At 39.3% G+C, this 15006-nt stretch overlaps 1 protein-coding gene across 1 annotated transcript; it reads right to left on the minus strand.

Annotated features, from left to right (window-relative positions):
* Positions 1–812: 812 nt before the first annotated feature.
* LOC124278385 lies at positions 813–5602 on the minus strand. Its single transcript, XM_046714101.1, has 5 exons — positions 5563–5602; positions 5332–5425; positions 3353–3536; positions 1824–1944; positions 813–1535 (listed from the first exon to the last, which is right to left on the minus strand). Exons 1-5 carry the CDS (start codon positions 5600–5602, stop codon positions 1387–1389), a joined length of 588 nt encoding a protein of 195 aa, XP_046570057.1. The 3' UTR covers positions 813–1386.
* Positions 5603–15006: the final 9404 nt, after the last annotated feature.

The raw sequence follows: 15006 nt of genomic DNA on the forward strand, positions 1-15006 counted from the left end.
CATGACAATAACCTTTTCAACGTTACGATTTTGTTTTACAATACATCAGTTCATGTGTAAACAGTACCTTTAAACAGTATGGAATATTTTGCAAAATTTAGTTACGTGCAGTTGCATGAAGTAAGCGGCTATATTTACTCTAGTGAGTCTAAACCTTTGATGGGGAGTATATTATGTCAGCCTTGTCTCTATGTATCTTACTCATACAGTGTCTTCGCGTTCTCGTAGTTGTCAATTTTAGTCAGGGATTGGTGAGCATTACATCTTCTTATGACACCTCTATATTTCTCAATGCGTTATTGTTGCAACCAAGTTGAAAGCTACTTTATACAGGAATATATTTAAATACTTTCTGAAGACGGGGCCATTAAGTATAGACCGAATAACAAAGGTCAATCCAGTGATGTTCAAGTTGATGTCTGGTAAGCACCAATTCAAAATCAATATAGTTTATTAACATTATTGACTCTTCTTTGTAAATCAAAAAAATAATCCTTAATGACCGCAATGGGTTTTTAATGTTTTAATAAGGATTACTAAATGAATAAATCATTAGGAAATTTCGAAATAAGAAAGGAAACATTGCTATCAACAAATACTGTTTTTGATAGTAAAATTAAGATTTGTCTAATCACTTGAATTATCGAAAGAAAATATTTTTGAATAAATGATATATAGATATTAAAACGTTGCGAAACACAGGAAAACGACCATGAATGAAGGCTAGCTCACACTTTTATCCCAAAAGGAGGAGGTCCCCATAATAAGACAACACGAATGTAATATGCTCATGTTTTATTATAGGACACAAATACAACAAGTTCCAAACTGACAGCGTTATTTGCCATCTACCTTGATCATGTTGGAACTACAGACTGGGCAAAGATGTTTACATCTGCGTTTCGTACGATGTTTAAAACATCCCCCCATGAAGTAATGCAACTGTATTTGGTCCAGTTTAGTACATCCACAGCTTTCCGCATTTTTCTGCTGTTAAAACGATTTTGCTACTTTCCTATATCACATCGGTGATATGGCAAAGTGTTCTCTATTTTGTTCAAAAAATCACTTTTCTATATATTCTCGGAAAATGTTAAAAAACAAGTCCAAATATGAGTAGAATAGTGCAAATCACTGCAAATGTTTCAGTAATCGTGTTTTAAGGCGCAATATTCACCTTAAATTGTTTTTCGAAGCAGGTTCATCAACATTGTTCTACATGGCCTTAAGAGGAAATAAATGAGCAATTTCATTTGTTTTAAAAACTTCACTGATAAAAATGTTAGAAAAAAGGTTTCTCAGTTTAAACAGAAACCGAGTGCATTATCAAAATTGATAGGAAGATGTTTGATGTTTTGAAAATTGCCATGCTGGTTCATTCTGAGTTTATGCGATTTGCTTTTGCTTGAACTGTCTGATGACAGTGTAGACGAGGACGATGATGACGACAGCCATGGTGATGGTGACGATGCCGAGGCCAATCATGGCGGGCATTAGCCATTCTTTAGCACACGCAGCTTCATCGGAGGTAGTGTCTGGAAAGATGATAGTCAATAAAGTACCATCAAGATGAATAAGACACAGCAACAGTAGCTATGTGATACTTCAAAATATGATTACACCCCTCAACGGCAAGAATGACGTTATTTATTATGATAGTTTCGCAAATTGTTTCGTTCGCTCATTAAGTGTTCTCGTGTGTCATCAATGCTACTTCCTGATATTCCAGGCAACCCAAGAGTGTTATTTTGTTTACAGTGTTGCATTAAAATCACGAAAGAGACTAAATAATATCTTGCAAAATATGAAACATGTTGACGTACGTGGGAGGGTTTTGGAATGGGTAAGATAGATAACTGTCGTAAGTTGTTCCTCCTGAGAATCCCCGGTGCCCTCTTCCTGGGTGGTCTCGGCGTTCCTCTTTCTTCTGCCAGGACATGTTGGCTGGAAACAGAATTTGATTGATAAATGGTACAATTGGAAAAAATATATCAGTGCCTCCATATTTGAGACCGTGTCCTGATCGACACGTACTCATTCAAATGTATGTAGCATGATGAATATTCTGGTTTTCATTTCCATGTTAACCCTGAAGATCCGGGTAAGATTTGATCTTTACCAAACCATGATTGCCGTAAGAGGCGACTAACGGGATCGGACGGTCAGACTCGCTGACTCGGTTGATACTTGTCATCGTATCAGAATTACGTAGATCGATGCTTATGATATTAATCACTGGATTGTCTGGTCCACACTGGATTATTTACTGACAGCGTAGTCATGCGTGGGACATTTCAAAATGTGACACATCAGTGACAAAGTAATGTTCGATACCGTTCCCTTTTTCACTTGTGCCACGAATTTCCGTGTTTTTTTTCAGGTGAACAATTTACTTGCCTTTGCATTGGTTTGTGACAGGTGCCACCGATATGCTAACGCCTGGCATAACAACTGATTGACATGATATAGTCAATATTGTACAATCAACTCTTCTCTTGACAGAAACTTCTTGTGTATGTGGAAAGGATATATTTTCACGAAACAAGCATGACGAGAAATACACTTAATGCCTTGCTACGTAGACCAGGTATGGTTATCGACACCTCAGTGCTTGGGTTCATGTGACAAAACATTGGTACTCCTAGTGCTTTGATAGAAATATAGCTATTGATACCCCGAAGGTTTTGACTCCAACGAGATATGGGTACTCAGACTCATGTGACAGATATGGATATTGGTACCATGAACTTCGACTCATGTGACAGATATGGAAAATGGAAACCAGTATTTCGACCAACGTGACGGATATGGATACAGGTACCATGTACTTCGACTCATGTGACAGATATGGAAATTGGTACCAAGTCCTTCGACCAAAGTGACGGATATGGATATTGATACCAAACGCTTCAACCAATGTCACAGGTATGGATACTAGTACCAAACACTTCGACCAAAGTGACGGATATGGAAATTGGTACCAAACACTTCGACCAAAGTGACGTATATGGATATTGGTACCAAACACTTCGACCAAAGTGACGGATATGTATATTGGTACCAAACACTTCAACCAAAGTGACGGATATGGATATTGGTACCAAACACTTCGACCAAAGTGACGGGTATGGATATTGGTACCAAACACTTCAACCAATGTTACAGGTATGGATATTGGTACCAAACACTTCGACCAAAGTGACGGGTAGGGATGACGTGACGGGTAGGGATATTGGTACCAAACACTTCGACCAAAGTGACGGGTAGGGATATTGGTACCAAACACTTCGACCAAAGTGACGGGTATGGGTACCTGACAAAGCAGCTATTGTCAAGCATAGTATATATTTACCTGAACGGCGTCTGCAGCGTTTTCAAACACCTGGACCGTGCTGACAATTGCCAGGGCAGGGTTCGTCAGACCACTATCATGCTCAAAGGTAAACGTTTCCAGCATAAAACACAGGGTGTGTTTTTCTCCAGCAGGATCAAAGGCAGGAAGTGAGCTCACCAAACCTGCACCGCTCACATCGCAACTGAAACGGTCATATATGAATTTTCTTTGTGCTTATAATGAAGGTTTCAGGCGTATCACAAGTATAGTGTACTTCTTATGTACTCTTTAGGGAAGTAATCTCTTCCGATCTTTGTGACTACATCATTCTGATATTCTGCTACCTATTCATGTAGCGGCACCACTGCAACAATCCCCGTTTCCTATCTCAGTGGCTACGCCATTGTTACAATCCCCGATTCCTATCTCAGTAGCTACACCATTGTTACAATCTCCGTTTCCTATCTCTGTAGCTACACTATTGTTACAATCTCCGATTCCTACCTCTGTAGCTACACTATTGTTACAATCCCCGTTTCCTATCTCTGTAGCTACACTATTGTTACAATCCCCGTTTCCTATCACTGTAGCTACACCATTGTTACAATCCCCGTTTCCTATCTCTGTAGCTACACTATCGTTACAATCCCCGTTTCCTATCTCTGTAGCTACACCATTGTTACAATCCCCGTTTCCTATCTCTGTAGCTACACCATTGTTACAATCCCCGTTTCCTATCTCTGTAGCTCCACCATTGTTACAATCCCCGTTTCCTATCTCTGTAGCTCCACCATTGTTACAATCCCCGTTTCCTATCTCTGTAGCTCCACCATTGTTACAATCCCCGTTTCCTATCTCTGTAGCTCCACCATTGTTACAATCTCCGTTTCCTATCTTTGTAGCTACAACATTGTTACAATGCCCGTTTCCTGTCTCTGTAGCTACACCATTGTTACAATCTCCGTTTCCTATCTCTGTAGCTACACCATTGTTACAATCCCCGTTTCCTATCTCTGTAGCTACACCATTGTTACAATCTCCGTTTCCTATCTCTGTAGCTAAACCATTGTTACAATCCCCGATCCCTATCTCTGTAGCTACACCATTGTTACAATCCCCGTTTCCTATCTCTGTAGCTTCACCATTGTTACAATCCCCGTTTCCTATCACTGTAGCTACACCATTATTACAATCCCCGTTTCCTATCACTGTAGCTACACCATTATTACAATCCCCATTTCCTATCTCTGTAGCTACACCATTGTTACAATTCCCGTTTCCTATCTCTGTAGCTACACCATTGTTACAATCCCCGTTTCCTATCTTTGTAGCTACACCATTGTTACAATCCCCATTTCCTATCTCTGTAGCTACACCATTGTTACAATCCCCATTTCCTATCTCTGTAGCTACACCATTGTTACAATTCCCGTTTCCTATCTCTGTGGATACACCATTATTACAATCCCTGTTTCCTATGTCAGTAGCTACACCATTGTTACAATCCCCGTTTCCTATCTGTGTCACTACATCAATCCGACACCTGTAGCTAAATTCCTGTACCAATTTCTGTTACATATCTGTCTGACTACTTGAATGAGTTAACATGTGGTTATTGTCGGTGTGGGATGAGTGAGTGAGTATGATTTTGCGCCACTCTTGGCAATAGCACGGGGGACACCAGAAATAGGCTTCACGCATTGTACCCATGTGGGAAATCGAACCCGTGTCTTCGGCGTGACGAGCCAACGCTGCCCCACCGCCCCTATGTGACTAAATCACCGTGACAATGTATATTTCCTACATCCGTGACTACTCCTGGTGTCCCCTGCCGTGATATTGCTGGGATATTAAATCACTCATTCACTTCACCCTAACAATGAGTATTTCCTGCATTGTATTTCAGCAGCTTTATTTCAGATGACAACATCACAAATGTAATGTGCTTTTCGTAATCTACATTTCCTACACCTATGACCACCACTGTAGCTACTCACTTGTCCGCGTACACCACCTTCTCTCTGTAATCTGAGCCTGTCCTGTTGTTATTGATGGTGATGTTTTTGATAATTATTCCGTTGAAGTTGTCCACTGAAGAGAATCACATGCTTTTTCAACGTACGTCATTTCAGTATCATTACCACTAATTGCTACCTATAATAGCTCTCATACACTCAATTCAGAAGGCGCAAAATATCACGATTGATATTAGTTAGAACAATTGTTACCTATATAACTTTCATACCCTTGATTCAGAAGGCGCAACATATCACGAATAGAATTTATAACGGCAATTGTTACCTATATAATTCTTATACCCTTAATTCAGAAGGCGCAAAATATCACTAATTAAATAATTACAGCAATTGTTACATTTTGATGGCACCTAGGAATATGATGATGCTAATGACAAGACAATCTAATCATTTTGGAATTTCATTTTGGTAGAAAACGTCGATTCCATGCATATTTCAGCAACGTTACATCTGAGAACACGTCTACTAACTTCTACAGATGTATTCATTTGGAGGACACAGCTCCAACAGGGAAGATGAAAAACCTCGGCACTTACATCCATTCACGCTGACGCATGTTGACAATTTTGCTCCTGACGTCACGGGTCCTTGGATGGCCTGCCCATCAGCAGAAGCGACAACTTGCGTTGCGGGGACGAAGTTACTTGAGCCTCCATTCTTGGTTCCACCGCCACCAGTGTTACTGGATTCACGAATAATAATAATAATAATAATAATACTTAGTCGATTAATATTGAGCTAACTCCATAACGACAACATGCTCATAGCGCAGACAGTTCATTAGTACCCCGGATAACCCAAGTTGCCTGTGAAGAGCTAGAAAGTTATAGTCAAATGGCTTATCCCACCGGGTACCCATTTTCTGCAGGGTGAACAGGGGCAGTTTTGAGCACATTCACATGCCTAAGGTGAGACGACATGTATCACATGTGCTTCGTTGTGGGGCAGGACTGAAGTCTTAGAAACTCCCAGGAGTCAAGCTGCCGAACACGGTCACCCATCCAAGGACTCTCCGCGCCAAACGTTGCTTAACTTCACCTGATTGTGACCTGAGCTCCATGCACAGGAGCACACACCACCACAACACACAATAGAAAGTGGTCAAAATGAAACATATGTTATATTTAGGATTACACTTTCTCAGTAAAGTACAGATTCTGGAACTCTTTCGGGGAGGGTCCCAATCGGGATTCGAATCTACACAGTGAGAGTGTCCCAGATATAGCATATATTACTGGAACAATGAATTCAATGTCATGTCGGAGTGATGTCATGAGTGAGTGTTACACAACATTCAATTTAATAACAAGCGACAAACCCCTTCAGAACTGAGAGAGAGAGAGAGAGAGAGAGAGAGAGAGAGAGAGAGAGAGATTAAACAACAGTTAAGGAATGTTAAAAAGTTACAACTATGTTAGCGCTAAGAGAGCTTCGAAAATCTAGGCGTTCTTTCTGATGACTGGTAGTCTGGTAATCGCGATGATTAACGATGTCGGTGGTTTCCTAATGCCTTGTCCACTGTGATTTGTGTTAATGATAAATACAGTCCGTGAGGTTATTTTTGTAGACGTATATTTTTAAGGTTTTAAGGACTGACTTCAGCATGTTTCTGCGTATATTTTGGAATAATCGTTAAAACCGGTGGACACACTTTGCGTAAAAAAATGTATTTATACCTCCATAAACAAAAGAAGACTGTTGAGGTTAATTGTTAATGAGCAATAATTCAATGTTCAGATTTTAACGCACGAATAGAAATTTACGATTTTTTAAAAACCCCAGAAACGAACACAACAACGATAAACAAAGGCTCATTATAGGGACACATTTGAATTCGAACTAACAGTCAAGGGAGTTAACTCTCTCAGTCTTTAGGCGTGACTGATGTACGCTTTTTTGAAGCTCTTTTCCCCCAGTTACCAATATTAGGGACATTGTCAGAGATTTCAGTGCTAAAATGTTTGAATCACCTTCCTCCGCTGATAACTTGGGCTGGAGATTCCACAACCACAGCTGCATCGTTGAATATACAGGTGAAGGTCACTACCTCGTCGGTTGCTGGACGCGAAATACCAGGAGAGTAACGCACGTCGAGAACCAGAGCGTATTTCTTTGCAGTACCCTGGGAACAAACATAATCATTGAGTGAGAGTTTTGAGCAGCTTGTGAGTCATTACTGGAGTAAATTATTATTATTATAGGATATTTATATAGAGCACATATCAACGCAGCTAGTACATGCTGAAGGCGCTGGTTTTTCACTCGATCGTTGGATGTCAATCTCAACGGCACATCGTATTATCAATCTCAACTCCCTGAGGACCATTCAACTCTTGCAGCCACTAGGCGCACCGAGTTAAAGTGGCTCTCTCGTCCTTCCGGGGTACCCATTCACAGATGGGTGGACTGGGACACATAGTCACAGTAGTTTGTCAAAGTTTACTGCACGTTGCTGTACCCGCAACTAAGTGTTTGCACGTATTCATGTGGCCACCATCTGGTCATTTACCAACGGATTCGTGGGTTCTTTTAAGTGCACAGGGTTGTGCACTGTACACTAAGGGTTGTGACTAAACTGAAAAAGTCTGCACTCCGGTCACAGGTGGGCTCGATCCCGGCACCTCACGCAAATTAAGTGGAGAAAACCCCAAAGATTAGATATGGTTCAATCCCGAAAATCTATTTAACTGATGAATAAACATCAAAAGATGATAATTTATGCAAATCTTCAATTTGGACATAAGTGTCCCCTAAGTCGAAGAAAGGAACAACTTCAATTCAGTATTATGGTTTTCTGGTCAGTGTGTGTGTTTGTTGTTTAAATCCGCACTGAGCAATATTCCAGACTTATGACGGCGGTCTGTAAATAATCGAGACTGGACCACAGCGCAGTGATTGACATCATGAGCATCGATCTGGGCCATTCGGATACGATGACGTACATGTCAGCGGGTTTGACCACCCGATCTCGTCAGTCGCCATTTGGACAAGCTATGGTTGCTGAAGACAAATTCTAACCCGGATATGTTCCTAATTAGACAAATGCAACCATAAGCACGTCTTATTTGGAATGTACAGTGATTGTTTGATGTTGTGATAAAGCCATGAACATCCTTTCTTCAATGAAAAGATCCGGGTTAGAATTGATCTTCAGTAACCCATGCTTGTCGTAAGAGGCCACTAACGGCATCGCGTCTCTCAATTGCGTAGATCGATGATCATGCTATTGATCGCTGGATTGTCTGGTCCAGGCTCGATTATTTATAGACCGCCGCCATATGGCTGGAATATTTTTGCGTGCGGCGTAAAACTAAGCTCACTCACTCACTCTTCCATAGAAAAGAGAACACTAACCTCTGGCATTGGCCCAAGTTCTCCACAAGTGCCATTGTATTCGAATATCCCAGCGTAGCCCATACAGGAGTCCGGGATACCATCGCCAGCAACGGCTGGGTTAGGGGCGAGGGTGAGGTTGCAGCCAGGGGTGTTTCGCTGATCTCTCACGAAAATATTGCCGGCGAAGGTGTTGACGGAGAACGGAGTTATGCACACGCTGAAGTTGTTGTTGTTGCACTGATGATCGTCTGGCGTGAGGAAGACCAATATTTATACCACATTTGAAAATGGTAAATGAATGTATTACGTTACTTGGTAGTATTGTTCAAATGATGTTATGGTTAAATATATGATCTTTCTTCAAGTTACTTCTGATTGCTTAATTTTCTATCTATGTGTATATATACTCTTCAAAAAGGTAGGGGAACTTGCTTTTTAATTTACGATTGAAACAATTGGAGTCAATCAATGTTGATATGATAATAATGAATGTTTTGAGAGTGCATCACCACTTGCACTTCCTTATGACCATAGTTGTTTGTACAGTAATCGCTCTTGAAAGATGACTAGTGTATGACCTGAAATTTACATGTGTACGACTTTCACTTTTTAAAAAACCCGGCTAGAAACAAACACAAACAACTCTGTAATGCAAGATGATTGTCAAAATTAATGGTCTACCGTGATTTATCGATCTTCTTGAAAACTATCAAAATCAAGAATGACACCCCATTCAAGTAAAAAATACAGTAGAACATGGATATAGCGAACACGGATATAGCGTACAAACGGATATAGCGAACAAATTTAAAAGTCCCGTCAATAGTCCTTTATAATATCATTAAATTATACGCGAATAACGAACTCGTGAGTAGCGAATTAACGGCTATAGCGAACTGATTTACTACCCCCATGACCCAATTAACGACGTGATTAGCGAACTCACTCAGTGTCAGCTCAGCCACTTAGCAGTATACATCAACCTTGTTGGCGGCGAATCAACATTGTTTGATTAAATTATATACATGTATTGTTGAGATTGTTGTGATTGTTAAACATGTTCTAGCTAATGTCTGTGAATGATAAATTCAGAATTTTAATGTTATGTCAATGTACATGTACAAGAATAAAGATTTGTAGCCTCAGCATATACATGTCTCTACATCTCTACAATCCAAGATGGCGGTCAAATGTGAATAACGAACAACGGATATAGCGAACTAAATTTCTTGGTCCCTTGGAGTTCGTTATATCCGTGTTCTATGCTGAAGACCACGTCTAACCACTGATGTTATATACAACTGCTTAATTCATAAATGTGCATATTCAACTTATTAATCACATAGATGTCACTCACAAGCTTTCTGGTCGCACTTTACTCCAGCAAACCCTGGGTTACATACACAGGCAGGGGTTCCGGTGACACAGTAACCATTAACACAGGTGCTGTTGTCGCAGGGTGTGACTAGGTCGGCTGAAACAAAAAGCACAACTTTTAATCATTCAAAAAAACCGAAATACATATGTATTATTTACCATCATAAAAATCTAAATTTCTTCATTCATAAGTGTGCAGTGAGTAATTGTTCTATTATAATAATAATAATAATAATAATAATAATAATAATAATAATAATAATAACTTTGGATTTATATAGCGCAAGTATCCAGTGATCACCCAATTGTCTTTTGATATCAAATATATCACCACGAGTTGATAAAGTTACAAATATCAGAGGCTTGCCGAGGAGATTTTGACTTTTATCAACGAGTGTTGATATATTTGATATCAGAACACACGAGGGTGAGATTCTATTTATCATAAAAAATCTCTCTTCAATGAAAACTGTACATCTCTGAACACGGTACTGCCATTAGACTTGCAGTGCAGCGATGTCATAGCATTGTGACATCATCGAGTTCATGACGTCATAGCATTGTCAGGGCATTGTGCAGAATCTGTGAAAACGATATCTCCTGTGAAACAGAGTTTTGGAAGATAAATATTTTTTCATATCATTGTTTATAAAGTGTTTCTAAATAACAAGTGTAAAGAACAATGCATGGAAACTTGCACAATTTCATTTAAATGAGCAATAAACGTTTCAGCTTCATAATGTCTAAGTAGGGTTTTTTTCTAAAAAAGAAAAGAGATAACGATATAAATATGAATATATTATATGACAGCATGGCCTTAGTGGTGGTCTGTAATAGATATTTAAAAAAAGCACACGCTTGTTGAGTAACAATAGAAAGTAAGTGAGTGAATGTGGTTTACGCCACTTTTAGCAATATTCCAGCAATATCACGGCGGGGGACACCAGAAATGGGCTTCACACATTGTACCACCCATGTGGGGATTTGAACCCGGGCCTTCGGCGTGACGAGCAAACACTTTAATCACTAGGCTACACCTGTGTAACATTAAAATGGAAAAGACTAAGCTTGCTAAAGGAATATCAAAGTATAATTACACAATGCCAATTCGAAAGTGATCAAATGTAACATATGTCGTATTTGGGATTACACTTTCTTAGTAAAGTACAGATTCTAGTACAAGAACATATACAACATATGTTACATTTGATCACTTTCTAAATGGCATTAGTCCACAGTCTAGACTACCAGTTGTCCGACTTTTTTGTGGAAGTCGCGGTGGCTGAGCGGGTTAGGCGACTGACTTTGTGTTCTGGCGATTAGGTGCCTGACTCTAAGGGGGTGGGTTCGAATCCCGGATGGGACTCAACCCAACAAAAATACTAGAATCTGTACTTTACTAAGAAAGTGTAATCCCAAATATAACATATGTTAGAATATCAAAGTAGTTGCATACATGCATTTCTGTTTTATATTAGAAATATAATATTTTCTGATGACAAACGTTTCGTTGGCTCTTCGACAAGGACGCAATGTTGGTTCGTAGCTGGACCAGAGGGCACGTGCGTCACATGTGGCACATGGTACTTTCTGTTGCAAGGAACGTTGAAGATTTGGTCTCCAGCAATCCATGCTTTCCGTAAGAGGGTGGTCAGGTTCGCTGACGTAGTTGATGAATGCGTATATCGTCGCTCATGACGTCAACCATTGGATTCTTTGAATGATATTCGATTGTTACATAACGCTGTGCTGGAACATTTCTGAGTGCGGCGCTAAATAAGCAAGCAAGCAAGAAAGCTAAACCCAACCCATCCATCCATCCATCCATCCATCCTTCCATCCATCCATCTTAACGAATAACACGTTCACGGATACTTACCTCATCTTAAAACAGATTGTACATACAATTCCTTAGATATACAATTCTACGGATGTATTACTCCAAGATGAACTCACTTAATAAATGGGCACAGTTTGGTCCCGTATAGGTTGCTGGACATGCACACACTCCTGTTCCGTCGTCACACGTTCCGCCATTCAGACAAAACTGACCCTGACGTTTACAATGAGAGTTGACAGGAGCTGAAAAAGAAGTAGAATAGAAGTAGCAAATAACATTATACAAGATCGCTGATAAACATAAATAAGAAAACTATAGAGCAAACTATGGTTACAACGAACTCAATGGACCACTAGCTTCAGTTTGAAACAACTGTAGTTCGTCAAAAGCATTCCGTCTATCAGAAACATTCGTAACATCGATTTATCAGTTTACGGAGGAAACGTATGAATTTACTATAACCCGCGATTTTAACGAACATGGAATGACCATTAATTTTAGGTCTCTGTAACAGTAGTCCGCTACACGCAGTTTGACAAAAATATACAGCTGTGGGTGAGTGAGTGAGTTTAGTTTTACACCGCTTTTAGCAATATTAAATATACAGTAAGTCACCAGGATGAAAAACCGACAGTTCGTTATATACGTATTCGTTACAAATGTAGCTTACTGTATAGCTAGATATTATATTTAAGCCCAAATAAATTAGATAATATATATATAATATGTGTTTGTATAATTTGGGCTTAGATAAAATATAAGCTATTCAGTATACTACACAATAACAAATCTTTTTTGATGTTTGACTGAAGTCCCAGAGATTCATCATAAGCATTTACGATTACGAAGTATATATTGGGCAGTAGTTAAGTTACCACGTCTGTTAGTTTTACCAGAAGACAAGGAGCAGTTGGTGGAGATTACTATCTTGTGAACCCTAAGAATGCAGGTTTCTATCACCCCTAAAGGTACGTGTCGATTATATGTTTCGTGAACCTTAGAATGCAGATTTCTGTCACCCCTAAAGGTACCTGTCGATTATATGTTTCGTGAACCTTAGAATGCAGATTTCTGTCACCCCTAAAGGTACGTGTCGATTATATGTTTCGTGAACCTTAGAATGCAGATTTCTGTCACCCCTTAAGGTACGTGTCGTTGTAACGACTGCTTCTGTTGTCCCAGCTGTCACCACTGATATATTTTGAATCGCAACATCGCCAACGCCCTAACGGAAGGAAACCAGCCGGTGATATTAATCCACTGGCATTAATGTGTTTCTATGGATACCAGTACTCACTGTCATCATCTTCGAGGATGACAGCGGCTGTGTAGTTCTTTGAGAGATCGACGCTGTATATGACGATACTGAAATTCTCCGATGGTTCAGCCAGCTGAAAGGTCAGGTCCAATATTCAAGGAATATGTGTCTTTAATGAATTATGGTGGTAAACACCCGATGTCATTACTAATAATACATGATACACCTATATACATTTCACCATTAGTTTACCATTTATGCCAAATAAATCTGGCAGATATTCAAGGCTGATAACGATCTATAGTCTTACAACAATGCAGGGGAACCTGAACTTTCAATTTGGACAGTAACTATAAGCGTTAACAAACGTTTCAAAGACACACCACCATTTCTCCTGATCACCACCCCTATACACAACGCATGGGATGCACGTGCAAAATGCAGTACCCCCATACACATGCACGGGGTGTCATTTGTGATTTTGCCAAACAACAATGGTCATAAGCAAGTGCTATTAGTGATGCACTCTCAAAACATTCGTCATTATCATATTAACATCGATTCACTCCGATATATCGACCAATTTCTTTCAATCGTAAATTAATAATGAAGTTCCCCTACCTTTTTGAAGAGTATATATACAAATAGATAGAAAATTGAATAATAAGAAGTAACTTGAAGAAGGATCATATATTTAACCATAACATCATTTGAGCAATACTTTCAAGTAACGTAATGCATTCATTTACCTTTCATATAGAGTATATATTTTAAAGTACACGCGCTTTTGGCCTAATATGCAAGAACAATAAAATTGAGTTATACAAATCAAATCAAATCAATCACTAAAAATATTCAAAAATATCTCTTATCTCTCACACAAAATTGTATTTTTTTCAGTCATATGACATTAAAAGCCAACATATTCAATCAATTATCATTCTAATTCACTTAAGTGATTGGCCTGGGTGGATAATATCAAACGATGTTTTCATCTCTTTTCATACTGCTCTGCACACGATATGTAAAAAGTACAGGCACACATTTACCCTCATCTCCCTAGCATACTTATTGATGTGAACGAAACCGATATATGTGTGCAATCAGTAATTACTCTTATGATAGTTTGGTAATTACCTTTGTTTGTTTGCACTCAGCAACTATAGTCCGTTTGGCTCAAAAGCGGACCGATGAATTGCAATCTAACTCGAAAACTAATGAACATAACATACTCAATGAAACGCTGATCATAATCAAAACATCATACCAACTCTGTGAGGTTTTTGCAGAATTTTTGTCCTAAAAATAATAAAGTTGTTTAACAATCTATCATTAAAGTATTGACACAGTTCACTATTTGTTACGAGGGAGGAGTGCAGAGAAAGGGACAGCCAGGTGTTCGAGAACGGATGGAGACGGCACAGCACAGGTTAATGAATAAATAACTTTGTCTGTGAACGTGCTTCTCTAACACCTGGCTGTCCGTTTCTCTGCACTCCTCCCTCGTAACAAATAGTGAACTGTGTCAATATTTTAATAATAGTTTGTTAAACAACTTTATTATTTTTAGGACAAACATTCTGCAAAAACCTCACAGAGTTGGTATAACGTTTTGATTATGATCAGCGTTTCATTGAGTATGTTATGTTTATTAGTTTTCGAGTTAGATTGCAATTCATCGGTCCGCTTTTGAGCCAAACGGACTATATATGGGCTCCGTATATGTTAATAATCGAGCTTGGACCAGACAATCCACTGATTGACATCATGAGCATCGATCTACGCAATTGGGATACAATAACATGTGTCAACCAAGTCAGCGAGC

Source organism: Haliotis rubra, unplaced genomic scaffold, assembly GCF_003918875.1.
Source record: "Haliotis rubra isolate DU_JTF1 unplaced genomic scaffold, ASM391887v1 Scf236, whole genome shotgun sequence".
In the NCBI taxonomy this organism is placed as follows: domain Eukaryota; kingdom Metazoa; phylum Mollusca; class Gastropoda; order Lepetellida; family Haliotidae; genus Haliotis; species Haliotis rubra.